The sequence below is a fragment of the Cyprinodon tularosa genome, unplaced genomic scaffold (assembly GCF_016077235.1).
Source record: "Cyprinodon tularosa strain WSP-4 unplaced genomic scaffold, ASM1607723v1 ctg111, whole genome shotgun sequence".
NCBI lineage: Eukaryota > Metazoa > Chordata > Actinopteri > Cyprinodontiformes > Cyprinodontidae > Cyprinodon > Cyprinodon tularosa.
The window spans coordinates 740,738-758,272 of NW_024037905.1; the positions used below are offsets into that span (position 1 = coordinate 740,738).

A 17,535-nucleotide genomic window follows, 5' to 3' on the forward strand; every position below is an offset into this window, starting at 1 on the left:
AACCTTTCAAAAATAAAGTGAAAACTTCAATAAATATGAAGCAGATAAATATTCAGCAATTATCCATGCAGTTCTGATGTTTGGCTCTTGATCAAACATACAGTATAGTTTATTTTCATATTCACAGCACAGTTGTTTCAGGCCAACATATTGCATTAGAGTTGCAATAATATACAAAATGCATAAAAAGCACCTTCAAACATAAATCAATCTGATGAGTTCACTTTAGATCCTTTCTCTTTAAAATGAATGCCTGTTCTGGAACGCAGCCAAAGGGAGGTGGTAATCTTGTAGCAGAGGGCTGATCAAAGCTCTCTAGATTTCCCTCTCGCCACCTCAGGGTGCTTCAGAGGGACCCTCAGGCCTTTCAAAGCCAGGTGGAATAAAAAACCTGCTGCTATCTTCGGTGTTAGGAGTGGAGAAACAGTGCAGGAAATGGATACAGCTTTTAAACAATAAGTCAAGAACAAGCAAGAAATCACAACCAATTTAACTAAACCACAGACAGCTCATACTAACATCAAATTGCTGATATATTGGGTTGAGCTGTAAAAACAAGCCCTAGAGCGAAGTAAATCGTGTAAAAGGAATCTGTAATTCCATTTTTCAAATGAAAAGAAATATGAACTTTTTCACTCCATTACACTGAATTCTCATTGATTTAGACTGATCCCTGAATGGGCTATTTTATTGTTGTAAAACACGTCTAAATATGAGAAAACAATCAATGTTTGTTTGGGTAAGATTTGTCCTGCTGGTAAATCTAACTCCCCGATGGTTGGCATTAACCCCCTCTTTGGTTTGGATGGGTTATCCAATATTGCTTCATCCAGAAAGAAATTGAGATGCAAGTCAGTCCATCAACAGAAATTATATCACCTGTATTTCTGTCTGTTTGAAATTTCCTGCATGTTTCCTTCAGACTCAATCTCAGGTTTCTTTTCAGAATGCTTAGAACTGAATAACACCGATGAGTGGTAATGGCTTTTTAGGTACCCAGAGCATATGAGGAAAAATTCTTCCCAGTGGTGAGACTGTAGCAGCAGTTATTAAGAGGAAAGTGGTTCGCACAAATGCATTTCTTTCTTTGTTGATTTTTCAAGCTTTTCTAAAAAAAAAATTTAAAAAAAATCCTTGATATGTATGATTTCTGGTAATTTTACCTCCTTGCTATGTCATACCTTTAAAGCTCAGAGCCCAATATTTCCCTTTAACCAGATCTGCTGCTGGTCATTTTATGCCTGCATTATCAGCAGCTAATTGGACCAAATTACCACTCCTGAAAGTCTGCAGAATATATGGTTTGCGGTCTATTAATTATATTGGAGGTGCATTAGGAGTCATATCAGTGTAACTCACAGTTTATCATGATTCATGAGTCAGATAACCTAAAAGTGGGATCAACACTATAAAAATGCAAAAAAGGAGATGATGGTCGCTTTACAGGTGAAAACCAGATGTTCCAGGTGAAAAAATGGCAACATGTGGTGAGAGAACAGAAACACAAATGATACTCAGCTAATTCTTTTAAATGAAACAAATATTAAGAAAAGGGTCAGCAGATTTTATCATACTCTAAAGACATCTGTAACATTCTGGGAGATGAAAACTACAAGTGAAGTGTGACATTACTTGATTTTAGGATGGAGAACTTTACATATGATTCTTTAAAACATGTGCAATCCAACATTAAGACCAGAGTGTCTTATCTCCCAGGCAATGACACTGACACTAATCTTTCCACCCCCAGCAGCTTTCGTCATTAAAGCTGCAATGACTGGCATGGCTGGCTGCAGGAGAGGCAGTGATCCATCAGCTGAGTGCCAGAGCATTGCCATTAGAAAATCATCTGCAAACAACAGCGCTCCATTGGCACTAAAGGCCAGGAGAACCCAGGTGGAAGGGAGGGAAAGGGGAAGAGAGGAGAGAGCCCTGTGTTCAAGGCAGTTTGCTTTGATTGATACGAACCATTACGGACAACACGGGAGAAACAGGCAGGGAGCTAGTCACCGTTTTATTTTTGGTCATTTATTCAGACAAAAGCTTGGAGATAGGAAGGTAATAGGGTCTGAATGCCAGAGGAAGAAGAAAAAAAACAGGAAACAAAAAGTGCAAAGCATTGGGGAGTAGAGGCAGTTTCAAGCCCAATGTTTTAGGAACATGACATCAACACACATCACATAGAAGTTAAGACACAAATACATAGATCCCAGCTTCTTATAACTCAAGTTCTGCAGAGCACTGTTTGCTAACTTAAAAAATAAATAATCATTGCTTAGAAGCCAGCACCCGCTGTTAAGATTATTGAAAGCATAAAAGGACCATTATTTGCTTTCAATCTGAAGCTTCAATTTAAATCCAGCTTCATTGTTTTAGGATGATTAAAAGAAATGTGATGGATCATCTGACAACTAGACAGTTGGAGGCTGTTAATGAGCTAAAAGCACTTGGGACATTCTAAAAGACTGGAATCTAGCAGCCACCTTTTATGAAAGCTACAGGCTCCTGCTGAATTTGCTCCGAGACATCTCAATCATTCAGAAAGGGTGCTGCTGTCTGAAGAGTCCCCAATCAAGTTATTTGGTATGTTTAGAGGAGCGGAAAGGTTCATAAAGAACATCTTCCCAACACATGTGGATGGAGATGGAGGCATCATGCTATGGGCCTGTATTTATTTAGTACAAAATGGTTCAACGTGTTAAAGGGGCCATTGGATGCTCAGGTGATATACTGTATGTAAAGTTAAATTTATGCTAACTTAGATATGTTATACTGGCCGGGCAACTATAGTTTCTGTTATATTGCAAGTTTGATTAAAGCAGACAGACGTTTTAGGTAATCTAGGAGCTGCAAGTGAACTATAGTTAACACAAAACACCTCGGCAGCTACACATGAATGCTAAATGATAGAACGAACTGAAACTATTTATCAGGATAAGACAAAATAAAAATAATATGCCACACATAATTCAGAACAACTTTAACCTAGATTTTCATACACAAAATAGCCATTGCTAGGGGAACCACTACAGGGATTGGGACGCAAACTCCCAATGTCTTTATTTGGTGACATAAAAGGCTGCTCTGTTTATCTGCAAATTACTATTACAAGGACATTTGATTTGAATTGGCATCAATATTAATACAACCAAAATGCATGCACACATAAAAATGTCTGCAATTTATTTCTGCATAAAATGATAGTTAGGTTGTTTGTATGAGTTTGAAATGGATTGTCAAATGTAGTTTTACAGAGACTTAGTTTTTGTCAAGGAAAAAACAGACCTATCCTGACATTGTATTAATTTCTGTTCCAGACTGAAGATACACCACCACCAACAACCACCCAGAAACAATGACAGGCCAGCTATACAAGCTTCCTTAATTGCCCACACCAAATACAAAGCTGACTCTCAGGACAAGAAAACTATGCCTTTTTCACCTTAAATACTGTACCTTTATATACTATGTGAACTAGCTGGCAGGAAACTCAGTTGGAGTTTTTTTTTTTTTTAAACAACATTGATCTCAATTCTATTTATTTTATTATTCTATGTGAACTAGCTTTAAACAGCCAGCACTTGTGTAAAGTTCATAAGACATTTTATTTAATTTATTTGTTTCCTTTGTCAGGTGTATTTTATTTGTTTTAATGTTCAAAATAAATATGCAAATATTTTTAGAACATCTTCCATGTCTGCATGTGTTCCTTGAAATTGTGTTTTTTTTTTTTATCAAAAAGATGAGAGAAAATGTTGAAATGCGTAATAATTTTAGGAAATGTTAAATATTATCTGCTGACAAAAAAGTAAAAGGTTAAAATTATGTCCTGACTAAAACTAGAATAAAATGTTGACAGTTTTTCTTGACTAAAACTATACGAATAAAATTATGTTTTCTTGGACTAAAATAAAGACTAAAATGCTCTGGCTTATAGTCGACTAAAACTAGACTAAATAAAAATGGGATGATGTCGACTAAATATGATAAAAACTAAAAAGCGATTCTGAAACTGGACTAAAACTAAAACTAAATTTAAAAATGGCAGCTAAAATTAACACTACCATAAAGAATACATTATGAATGGAATATCTTCAGAACAGCTCCAAATGACACAAAACTAATATGGGTGAGTAGAACATGGTGTAATAACATAAAATCAAGGGCCCAATTAAAAAAAAAACGGTGTTCCCCTTTAATTTTGATAAGGACTTCCCATTTAAAACCCATGTCAAAGAGCTTTCTAGAATTGTTTTCTTTCAAATACAGAATATCGCAACAACTAAAAAGGCTGATCCAAAATGCGACCAGTTTTGATAACAATAAAAAAGAGAGGTATTAGTTATCTTATCTTAGCTTCCCTTAATCGGCTTACTGTTTAAAATTGTCCTTCTCACAAAACAAAACCCCAAATAAACAAGCTTAATCTTATATCACAGATCTGATTGTTCCATATGTTACGAACAGTGTCGGGCACGTTACTTTGAAAAAGTTATTAGTTATAGTTACTAGTTACTTTTCCCAAAAAGTAACTGAGTTACTAACTGAGTTACTCCACAATAAAAGTAACTAGTTCGAAGTAAAAGTAACTATCCCATTACTTTTGCATTTCTCGACCTCGTAACCCTCACCACCCGGCCCCCACCTTCTCTCCTTGTGTTTCAAAAGCCAGCTGAATAGAGCGGACGACAAAGACAAGTACCTGCAGAGAGTTTTGCATTTATTGCAACTCAACGTAAATGACATCGGGGGGGAAACGCTATCTCATGGGCCTATAAACCCCTTCAGATAACGTTCCCCCTGCTTAACATGGGGGGAACGGTATCTGATGCGGTGTAAATATCATCAGGCTGCATTACCTCTACTCATGGGTGTGAACTTTTTTAACAGTTTAACTGTTGGGCTCTTTTTGGCATCAAGACAATTATTCTTATTGCCACATTGCCAGAGAGGAAACTGTAAAAAAAAAAATTGTTTTATGTCCTACCCTGTTAAAATAATAATAAAAAAAGTTAAAGTAACTAAATATGATTAAGGAAAAGCCAAAAACTGTTGAATTATTTTTTCAGAGTATGTAGAACCTACAGCCAGGCTTGACTTATGTGGGCGGAGTTTATAGTTCCCGCCCATATAGTTTAGAATTCTGATGACATCATTACAGACATCAGAATACTACCAAGCATTCAATTTCCGGAATTCTCCTGTAACGTGTGCATCTCTTGAGTTAACTCCTTGTAATTAGAAAAGTAAAGCCTTTTCCACAGAACAAATCTGCCCAGTTATCAGAAAAAGAAGCTTTTAGTTTAAAACAAAGCTTTGTGTTTTAATCCAACCAACAATTTTATTGTTTTCCTTAGGAGGCTGACTTGAATCAGCAACTAAGGCTGGAATTGACCAATTCGTCCTTTTTCATTTGCAAATCAGGTGAATTAAACGTTATAGCCGCCATGTCAACCATATCTAAATCAGGTAATACTATGGGAGCTACATCTGGTAACACAGCTACAAACCCTTCTGGAAATGTGACTTGGGCTCAAGTTCTTACGAGTAAGAAAAAGCCAGAAAATGCTCCAAAAATAGCAGCGGGACCCACTTTGAGTCAAGTTTGTGCTTCTAAGCCTGTGGTGAAGCCATTGCAACCAGCCCCAGCTCGTGTTGAGGGACCAGCTAAAGCTGCAAAGCCTGAAAATCCAGGAAGAAATCCACTTTTACAACTTCAAAGTGAGAAAGCTGTTCATGGAGGACGTGGAGCTGACAAAAAGACCGGACGTAATATGATTTCTAAGATTGAGTTTCACAGAGCCTTAAGCTCCAGAGACTGGTTGATCACAGAACTTCAACATCAAAACAGGAGTTTAGCCCAACATACCAATGATCTCACTGCTGAGCTCAACAAATTAGAGGAAGCTCGTCAACATACCAACGAGAAAGCTAGGCAGCTGGAGTCTGAGCTAACTCCTAAAAGGAAAAAGGGTCAGAAGGCTGAGATCTGTTTAAGCCCAAAAGATTTGAGGATCATAGCTTCGCTACAAGAAATCATCAAGTTATCAGGAACAATTAAGAAAAATGTTGCTGTGTCTTTGGATGCAGGGTTTGGATATATCAATGAGAACGCTAGGCAGCTAGAGTCTGAGCTAACTGCTGAAAGGAAAAAGGTGCAGGAAGCAGAGACCTACTTACGCTCAAAAGATGAGATGATCACAGCACTGCAACAAGAAATCATCAAGTTATCAGAAACAACTAAGAAAAATGTTGCTGTGTCTTTGGATGCAGGGTTTGGATATATCAATGAGAACGCTAGGCAGCTAGAGTCTGAGCTAACTGCTGAAAGGAAAAAGGTGCAGGAAGCAGAGACCTACTTACGCTCAAAAGATGAGATGATCACAGCACTGCAACAAGAAATCATCAAGTTATCAGAAACAACTAAGAAAAATGTTGCTGTGCCTCAGAAAATGGATGCAGGGTTTGGATATACCGATGAGAAAGCTAGGCAGCTGGAGTCGGAGCTAACTGCTGAAAGGAAAAAGGTGCAGGAAGCAGAGACCTACTTACGCTCAAAAGACGAGCTGATCACAGCACTGCAACAAGAAAACATCAAGTTATCAGCAACAATCCAAAGTTTTGTTGCCTTGCCTCAGAAAATGGAGACAGCGCGTCAGAATACCCACGAAAAAACTAGGCAGCTGGAATCTGAGCTAACTGCTCAAAGAAAAAAGGACCAGGAAAATGAAATCTACTTAAAATCTAAAGATGAGAAGATCGCAGCACTTCAACAAGAAAATATGAAATTATTAGAAATCTGCCAGAGACAAGCTGCTGATCTTCACAACATGGAGGCAGTGTGTAAAAATGCCAACGAGAAAGCCTGGCAGCTGGAGTCTGTGCTAAATGCTAATATGCAAAGGGTGCAGGAAGCTGGTTTCTGTATTAACTCAAAAGATCAGGAGATCGCCGCACTTCAACAAGAAAATGCTAAATTATCAAATTACTTGCAGAGACAAGCTGCTGATCTTCACAACATGGAGGTAGTGCGTAGAGATGCCAACGAAAAAGCCTGGCATCTGGAGACTGCGGCAACTGCTTTGAAGCAAAGGTTGCAGGAAGCTGCTATCTGCATAAGCTCAAAAGATAAGGAGATCGCAGCACTTAAACAAGAAAACATCAAATTATCAACAAACCAGAAGACGCATGCTGAGCACGAAACAATGCCAAAATATACCGACGAGGAAGCTAGACAGCTGGAGTCCACGGTAACTGCTCTCAAGCAAAGTGTCGAGGAAGCTGTGATCTGCATGAGCTTAAAAGATGAGGAGATCGCAGCACTTAGTGAGAAGACTGAACTATCAGCTCAATGGTTAAGGAACGCTGAGCTCAAGTTAAGGTTCACAAGAGAGAGGGTAGCAACACTTCAACAAGAAAAAACCAAATTATTAGAACAAATTAAGGATCTCACTGTCTTGCCTCAGAAAACGGAGGCAGCTGTTCTTGCTGAGACGGCAAATGCAAAGGAGGCTGAGATCTGCTTAGCCCAACAAGTACAGGAAACCAGTGAAATCAAGGCTGCAATGGAAAAAATGCAGAAAGATCTGGAGGAACAGCGGCAGCAGTTGGAGGAAGAAAAATCCCATTTTATGTCCAACCAACAACAAAGAGATGAGTGTGAGCAGCTGAAAAAGCAGTTGGAGTTACAGGAAGCTGAGTTAGAGCAGGGGAAAGCTTCTGCAAGAAAAGTCATGGATCTGGAAATTAGTCTGCTTGCTGAGACAGCCAGAACAAAGGAGGCTGAGATCTGCTTAGCTCAGAAAGAGCAGGAAACCAATGACATAAAAGCTGTTTTGCTCAAGATGGAACAAGATGTGAAGAACCAAACACAGGTCTGGGCCCAGGAAAAGTCCAGTCTCCTGACAGAGCAGCAGAACACTCTTAGAGATATGGAAGCAGCTATGAAACACCTTCAGGAGGTTCTGCATTGTGAAAGGCAGCTGTGGCAAACAGAGAAGTCCTGCCTTCAAGAGACAGTGGCAAACGCTAAGAAGGCTCTGACAGAGATGGAGGAGGAGAAGAAAAGATTAACAGAGAGCCTTATAGAGGAGTTCAAAAATCTGCAACAGGAGACTGAAAGATCCCAAGAAAGAAAACCAAAAAATAAATCTTTAAGGAAAAGAATTTTCAACCTCTTTCAATGCCATCAGTCAGAAAAATAATTTCTGCTAAACCTCAAGAAACTGTCCTCCAAACAAACTTAAAACTGAAAAAATATTTACTGAGCCCCAGATCTCAAACCTTATCACCTACACGCTTTACAATTACCCCCCAACACCCCCACCCCCCTTCCCTATAACCGTTACCCTTAACCCTTCCTTTAACCCTTAACTCCCCACACCCATTCACTAAATCCATAATCCAGTCCATAATATTTAGCCCTCACCCTCCATAAAACTCTATGGTTCCCTTTAAATAAAAAAGTACTGCCTCAATACCAGGGTCTTTTTCTAAGGTAGATTCCTACCTTGGTATTGATTAGATCCTGGTAAACAGAGTGGGGCTGCACGGTGGAGCAGTGATCAGTGCTGTTCCCTTGTAGAAGGAGACCTTTCTGCATGGAGCTGCCATACTCTCCCGTGCCTGTGTGGGTTCTCTCCGGGTGCTCCGGCTAGCCCACCCTTACTTTGTCTTCTTACATCATACTCAAATGTATTTATACAAAAAATATATATTTATTATAAATACAAACATTTATTGATGATACAAACAAAAATTTATTTAAAAAAATTCTAAAAAAAAAATCCATAACACCTTTACACATACCTCCATTACACTTCATATATACACACACACACACACGCACATACCCACACACACACACACACACACACACACACACACACACACATAATAATCCTGCCACAAGGGGTCCACAGTCCTAATGTGCTCCTGGTGCTGGTCCCAAGCCCAGATAAAAGGAGAGGGTTATGTCAAGAAGAGAATTTGGTTTCAGTTATCAAGATAATATTCATACTGGTGTAAAAATTTTTTAACATCTTGAGGGAAAGAGTGGTCCTTTACAATAGTTTTATTTTTAGTAATCTCTCTAAAAATAATATAAAATTACACAAAAGGCTTCTTAACATTCCATATATGAATTTTCCAGTATAAATGATTGGGTAGCTGTTAATGAGTAAAGCTAAGTGCTGTATTACAAAGCAAGCTTAAATCAGACAGCAACCTGGCTTTCACTAAGTTATTTGAAGACATTTCAACATCTATCCAGGAGTCTTTAGCCGGGCATACACTGTGCGGGCTTCGTCGTACAATCTGAGTTCACAGCTCACGATGTATGTGCAGCACGACCCTCTCATACGATCTACCTGCTCACACTGCACGACTAAAAAGAACGTTGGACTCAGCTCCGCAGTGATATGGAACTGCTCTGACTCGTCTATCTGGAAGCCAAACAAATAGAAGCAGAATATTAAGGCCACCATAGTGAAACGTGCTGCCTGAACTAATTGTGCAATTTTGTGCTGAAAGCCCTAAAAACAAAAGGCGGCGAAATATTTGGGAAAAAGACATGACTGAGCAAACATGGCTACTATGGTCTGTCAATTTTACAGACATAACTCCATTTCACTCATTGCATCCCTGCCATGTTTCTGTGTTTACAGAAGAATCCTTGTTTGCACATGCGCACTGAGCGATTCGCCCACGACGGTCAGGAGAAAATCAAACATGTTTGATTTTCCCCTGACCTCACGATTCCTGATCGGGAGGTGGTTGTGAGAGGCTTATCGCCCCTCGTTACCCCCTGTACACTACCAACTAACGAAACACGATGAAGCTGAAAGTCTGCCCGATCGAAAGATTCTCGCACGACTGGAAAATCACCCTGAAAATCATACAGTGTATGCCTGGCTTTAGTCATTTTGGTCGGCTTGCAAGAGAGCAATCAGTAGTTGGACTGCTAATGTATTTAAGCAGCATGAAGGTCCATCCTACTAGGATCATTCCAAGCAAATAGCCATCCCTTGTTCTTCTGGGTGGCTAATTGGTCTGTGTCTGCCTAGGAAAGTGCTTGTATAAAAAGATTAATAAATAAATCTGCATGTTCTCTCAATGGTAGCTTTATCTCGTCTGTTCCTGTTTGGCTGCTTGTCCTTGCCTAAATAAAAGTAACGTTCCAATCTCTGCTGCAATGTAGGCAGTTGAAGCGGGGATGATAAAAAGCAGTTGCCCGTCTACTCTAGACAAGGATAAACATGTCCTTAATGTGTTCAAGGTTCTCAGATCCTCCTTCTGTTGTGAGCTCCAGACAGTTGATGTCATGAAGAGAAAACAGTTGTTCTGAAATGTTTATCTGGATGGATTTATGTCTTTGGTGAATATAAGTTGTTTTCCTTCTTTTCTTCAAGTGTGTGAGAAAGCTCTTTTGTGCAGGGGTGGGTTTAGTTTCACGAGAGAGAGAGAGAGAGAGAGAGTGTGCTGGGAGTTCTGAAAAGTATAAATGTACACTCACCGGCCACTTTATTAGGTACATCTGTCCAACTGCTTGTTAACACTTAATTTCTAAGCAGCCAATCACATGGCGGCAACTCAGTGCATTTAGGCATGTAGACATGGTCAAGACAATCTCCTGCAGTTCAAACCGAGCATCAGTATGGGGAAGAAAGGTGATTTGAGTGACTTTAACGTAGCATGATTTAAAATGGGAATAAACCGGATTAGCTCACTGACTTTTGGGTGGGTCACAGCCATCCCTGACAACAGTTTACTGTAGAAACGCCGCTATTCATCGCGGCAGCAAGCAGCATTCTTGCATAATGTGCCCAAAAAGCCTGGGGGGTTGGGCCTTTCATGCTTGTTGTAAGGCATCATAGCGTCCTTTTCCAGATCAAACTGAAAATTTTACCAGCTAGATGATAATAAAAATAACAAAAATAAATAAAAAATAGTATAACAATACGCCCATTATGCTGGAAGCGCCGCATCAATCAGAGAAGCTGATCTGGGAGCTGACAGCGAGACAGACACATTTTACAGGAGTTATTGTTGATATAGTGCATTATTATAGAGTCTGGTGGCAGCAGGAACGAATGACCTGCGGTAGCGCTCCTTTTTACAGACAGGGTGTCTACTGTAAGTCTCTGACTAAAGGAGCTGCTCAGCTCCTCCCTTTATACATGGGAGGCTCATGCGTGAATGTCCAACGAATAACTCCAATTGTTGTTTCAAAAATAGAAAACCTGGTTTCATTACTTTACATTCTAACTTTCATTACTTTATAAAAAAGCGATAAAAAAAAAAAAAAAAAAAACATTTAAGGCAACTCAGCCACAGTTGGGATTGAACCCGCAATCTGTTGAACCACAGACCACTCAGCTTAACCTCTACGCTATAAGCTTGCAACACGTGACTCCCTCCCAGTCTGCTACTTGACCAGACTGGGAGGGGTGTCACGTATTGCACGGCAAGAAAGTAACACACAAAAACAGTGTAACACACAAAAACAAAGCTTTCAACGGCACTTATATTTTACAAAACTAAAGAAAATATATTTTCTTACATACCCTTTTGAATACATCGTGATTCACACAGGAATCACACAGGAATCATGCAGGAAACCGTCCATTTCCAACCAGTGCCCACTGTAAAGTCTTTAATATAAACCTTTTCAACAAGAACACAACAAATCAGTCGTTGGATGTAGGAGTTTGCCCTGAAATCGAAGGATTGACGGTTGAAGCCCCGGCTCCGACTTTCATTGTCGTTGTGTCCTTGGGCAAGACACTTCACCTGCATTGTCTACTGATGGTGGTCAGAGGGCCCGGTGGCGCCAGTGTACGGCAGCCCCGCTTCTGTCAGTGAGCCCCAGCTTCGGCTACAATGTAGCTTGCCACCATCAGTGTGTTAGTGTGTGCGTGAATGGGTGAATGAATGTAGTGTAAAGCGCTTTGGTCAAGTCTCTTGACTTGAAAAAGGCGCTATATAAGTACATGCCATTTACCATTTATAAGGGCAACAAGAAGTGTCTGAATCACATACATCAGCCCAACAGAAAGAAAGAGGAGGGAGCTCAGGACCTGAGCTGCCAATCTACAGCTAAAAATTATTTAAAGTGGGTTTTTTTTTTAAAGCAGATTTGCTTGCTTTTTTGTCTTTTTTTTATGGCATTCTGTTTATTATTTTAGCTTTAAAAAATTATCAAAATAAAAATCAAAACATGTTCAATGTGCTCAAACTTATAAGTTCAGAGAGGGATGAACTTATCATTTCCCTGACTTTACAGATTAAGTTTGTCTTTAATCTTCTTCTAATTCTAAATAGACAGGATGTGTTCAGTGACTATCAATCAATGAGGCAAAAAGCAGTATGGCAACTGCCAGTGTAACTTAAGCAGATGGAAATGTGAAATGCTTGTTGTAACTGATGTGCAATCTGTCATAACTGACCTGATTTGTTTAATTTAGTAAGAGGCTGGACCAAGAATAAGGAGAGGGAAAATTAATATAGAAGCTTTATTGTGAATTAATACTTTTTTTTTTTTACTTTCAACATATATCTGTATTGTGTGCAGCACATGGTGTAGAGGTAGAGCCAGTGACCATATACAGAGGATGTCCTTTAAAAGCAGTGATTCGAAGTTTGCACAGCTACAGCAAAATAAAGACTACTAATGCCTAAAAAAGTGAAAAAATGAAATATATATATTTACCAAGTGAAAGAATAACTTGTACTGAACTAGATATTTTTTAGTTCAAAAGACTTCAGATTCAAAATATTTGCCAACTTCCCAGATTACAGCAAATTAGGGCAGCATAACTCCCATTTTAGATGATATAGAAACACGGCATGCTGTACAATTCCACGTATGTGTGGAGGAAGGAAATGTGCCAGTTTAATGGATCCTAGAAGGTAATGCATCATTGCCTGAACATCAATTCAATCAAAGCGTTCCAGTATTAGATTTAATCTGCACTACTGGGACTATAGAACTCTCAAGAAAACTAGCAGATATACAGAATATTAAGACAAAAACAGACCTTCAGAGGAGAGCAGCCTGAAAGGAAATGAAAGCAAGGCTAGCAGTCAATCCCAATTTAAGGTTTGTATAAAAGAGCAGACCTGACATCCATCCCTTCAAATGTTTGATTTATGTTACTCTGTTTAACGTGAAACAGCTTAAATCAATAGCTGGTCACTGAGAGGCTGCGTAATATAATTAGTTTTACATTTTACTGGTATTGAGTCATGTCCCAGGCATCATAGGTCTTAAGTAGCTCGACCATCCTTCTCTGTCAGACCAGCATGACAAAAGAGGTCCTTCACACACAGTCACATGTTGTACAAACATCTCCAGTAAAGAATAAAGATAAAACTATTTTGGCACATTAAAAGTTAGGAACCAGTATTTCAATATTAAATCTCTTTTTTTCTCCTAAATGTTTTGTCTATTTTATGTTGCTGGTTTCTAGCTTTACAAACGAAACACAAAAAAAGACAGAATCCATCTTTAGATTCATTTTTATTTGTTTGAAAATTAAGAAACTATTCTTTTATTTACCTTAGAAGAGGCTGGAAGATCACGGTGATGTTCCTCGCTCCTGGCTTGCACACAAACTTCATTTCTCCACCTTCAATCAGGTTGTCATCAGCACCACCTAAAACACAGGCAGGGAGTGGGTTTCTATTGGTAAGAAGCCACTTTTATTGTCTTTGTGTTCAACCCAAAAACATAAATCATAAAACTGACTCTTCTCTGGCATTGAGAAAGATTTAGTTATACATTTCCAAAAACAGAATATAAGGAGCTTTATTTTGTGATGGAGGAGGTGGCAATTTAGCACAAATCTTTGTTTACCTTCATTATGCAAAAGTTTGACGACAAAAAACCTTCTGAAATCATTAAATATTGTTATGAAGTAAACCGATAATTCAGATTCATTTAATTTCTAAATGATCATTACATTTTAATAACATTTTCCTTATCTTGATTTAATAATAATAATCTTCTGTTAGTGGACCTCTGCACCATTATTAAAAAATATTGGTTGATAGTAAGTATAGAGCAAATAGGGTTTGTTTGGATTTTATCTTAGATTCTAATATATTATAACCACCCTAAAAGCAATAAAATACAAAATTCATTCTAGTAATATAGAGTAAAGTCTTCCTCTGTTGTCATAGCTAACTGTGATGGGCAGTGGGTTTTTAGCCTCAAACCACTGGCAATAATCAATACTTTTAATCAAACCTAGATTAGTTTAAAAGAAGAAAAAAAAGAGGGTCCGAAGATTTAATCATTGCAGGGGTACAGTACACCCATAGCAGGCACATCACTTAATCAACATGGCTCTCCATCACAAATCTAATTGCATCTAACATGCTCACTCCCCTTCACGCCCCTGCGTCAGTGTGTGGGTGAACCCTCCAGCCAACGGGGTTAATCAGAAAATCATTGCCAAGTAACATCCTAGGGGTGGGTGAGTCTGCTGCAGAAAGGGAAAAGGTGAGATCACAGGGGAGACAAAGGACACCAAAGCTCATTACCTTCACTCATCCAGAAGTAATCAATAGATTTGACAGAGAAAGAAATTGCCACTTGTTGTCGATATGGCCAAACACAGAGTGAAAGGAGCTATCTGTGTGCATGTGGGCCCGCACAAATGTTTTCAAAGAATATCACGCTTGAGCTCATGCACATGTGTTTACATATAAGTCCATCAAAGAGATGAACGACAGCTAAAGAGCAAGCAATTATGATATATTTACTATTAACAGTTACAATACATTCACATTGCTTAATAAGATTGCATAGGGGAAAATTGAACAAAAGGCAAAATGCTGATGTATTGATGGTTGAATTATTAAATATGCATTCTGTACTTTTCAATGGTCTGTGAATGAAATTCAGACAAGCACCCAGCGTCTGTGAAAGAGCAGTTATTCCCAACGCCCAGTCTGCGTGTCATTTGGTGTCAAGCTGCACAAAAAGAATAAGCAACTTTCATTATTTCCTGCAGGTTTATTTTTTCCATCTCTGGTGTTTAATTTTTAATAAATTTCCAAATTTACAGGGCTAGTGGTTAGGGCACAGTGTTTGGAATCCTGAGGCTCTGAGTTCGAGCCCCACTCCCACAGACTGCCACTCTGGCTCTCTGAGCAAACCCTTAACCCCACTCTGCTCCCCGGGCGCCGCATAATGGCAGCCCATTGCATTTAACCAAAGGGAGGGGTTAAATCAAGAGAGAAGGGGGGTTACAGAGGAGGTATGAGAGAGGGAGACATGTGGCAAAGGAGCACGGGTCAGATTGGAACCCAGGTCTGCCGTGTTGAGGACTAAGGCCTTCATACATGGATTGTGTGCACTAAACACTGTGCTATCGAAGCACACCCATTTGGCGGGCTATTGATATACCTCGTCGACAGGATCGTAGATCAAGTGATCCCTCCCGATGTAAACTCCCACCTTCTTGTTGCAGCAAAACAAGTTCCCTGCTTCCACTGAATCAATGCTATTGGGAGTAGTTAGCAGGTTGTTTTCAGACACTTTGTTTTTCTCCGTGCCTTATTTCAAAAGCATGTTTAATGTTACCATAGCAACCAGAGGGTATTAATGCTTGAGACCGGTCCGTGAAAATATTGTCTGACATTAAACCGGTGCAAAACAGGTTGGAGACCACTGCTACAAAAGACCGTGATTATTTAACAATAAAAAAAAAGAGGCAGCGATGACATCAAAGCTGAAGGTGAAAGGCCACAGCTGACCGAAGATATGAGAAAAGTCAATCTAACATTTGCTACATTCACACCTTTTGGTTTTCCATAAATGGGTTTGGTTTATGGGTTCACATATTGCGAAATAATTAAATAAAGTGGAACTTTTTGGCATCACAAAAAAAAAGAACATCATCCAGACTGTGTGTTATTGGGACTGTCTGGGACTGATTTGCTGCTTCAGGACCTGAACAACTTACTTAGAATCGTCAGCAGAAATATTGGCTATTTTTGCAGCCAACTGTGGGATGACCAGTGTATCGCAAAAGGATTTAATTACTTTTTCACATAGGGTTGGTTTGGAGGGTTTGGTTTTTATTTGTAAAGGTTGTTTTTTTTCCAATTTAACTGTTTATAATTCAAAATCATCAAATAAGTAGAAAGAAAAGGAATCTACATATGTGCAAAACATTTCCATGACCAGAATCAAAAGTATATATAAATATATGTTTGTTTGTGTGCATATTTTTCTTATTCTGTTGTTTCCATTTGTTGCTTTGCCATGCTTTGGTGGTTATTATGGACTTGTAAAGCTCATGTACTTTAATATAAAGACACCTACAGTAGAGAAACCTATTCTGTATTACCTGGGTAGTCTGCCTAGCCTTGCATTCAAATGCATATCGGCCCATTGTTCCCTGTGCAGGTCTCCTGAATACATTTCTAATGGAACAAGTTTCATTTGACAAGTGTGGCAGACAACATGCTCCGTATTTTCATTAAAATGACAAGAGAAGCTTTCATTCCCATCCTTGCTCTTCAGTCAAGGGTTTCTGATTCTGATCTGTTGCCGTGAAAATTCCCTGCACGGTGAGCCCACTTTCTTGTTGCTAAGTGCAGACAAAGAGATGTGGTCCAATTCTCTCAAACTTTGTCTTTCTCCATCACACTATCCATTCATCTACCTTCAGTGCCAATTCAATTAAGACTCAATTGCAGACTCCAAAACAAAGCTGCCGCCAACGCACCCATCCTTCTTGATTCATCATACCCTCCACTTTTCTCTTTCCCACTCACCGATCATTGGTGTCAAAAGAGCATGCAAAACTTTTGTTTTGTTTATCTCTAACTTGCAACCATTCAACTTGCCATGAATAAAAATCAACATGTCACAATCTCTGGGGGAAGGTGGCGGTACTTGTTTGCTCCGAGAGCCACAGCCAACCGGAAACTGGAAAAGACACACAAACACATGCCGTGAACAGACTAGCATTTATGCATTCCCAAATGACGGCGACCAATTTAATTTCATGCTCTAAACATCTGCATCCGTGTCAGACAAAGGAGCGAGATCCGACGGGTCTGGGACCAGCTGCCAACAGGGCATGGCGCTGATGAATATTAATTAGAGGTGTTTTAATATGCATGGTATTTTTCAGAGCTGCCAAGACGTGACAGGGTGGCTCTGATTTTAGGTCAGGATGTCACCAAACTCCAGCCAGTTCTGTCTCGACACAGCCCACTAAAGTTTGATTTTGTTTGTGAGAGCCAGTTTGATTGAATCTGTGTACTCAGGTTGTGTGTTTGTGCCTTTTTGTGTCTCCGGAGATGAAGTCTGATTTAGGATTAGCGAGGGGAGCGTGTGGAGGTGGCATGGCACTCAGTGGGATGGCAAGTGAGATGTGGGCAGGAAGAGGTGACGAATTCTAATGTAGCCAAATCTGCCTGAAATCCCCCTTGAGGGCCACAGCTCTGTCTGCAACACCTGTCCATACACCTAAGCAGACATGACACACAGCAGTGCATAATAACAGCCCTGCATTA

At 39.4% G+C, this 17,535-nt stretch overlaps 1 protein-coding gene and 1 long non-coding RNA gene across 2 annotated transcripts in view; both read right to left on the reverse strand.

The window, feature by feature from the left end:
* exoc4 (exocyst complex component 4) overlaps window positions 1-17,535 on the reverse strand; it is a 168,814-nt gene that overhangs the window by 104,609 nt on the left and 46,670 nt on the right. The window contains exon 11 of the mRNA XM_038298534.1: window positions 13,559-13,655. Within this exon, the coding sequence (XP_038154462.1) occupies window positions 13,559-13,655 (97 nt within the window). The remainder of the gene's footprint in view (window positions 1-13,558; window positions 13,656-17,535) is intronic.
* Window positions 6,364-7,264, reverse strand: LOC119792076. The gene is made up of 3 exons (XR_005281933.1): window positions 6,990-7,264; window positions 6,553-6,578; window positions 6,364-6,389 (listed from the first exon to the last, which is right to left on the reverse strand). It is a non-coding gene; the product is annotated as an uncharacterized LOC119792076 (long non-coding RNA).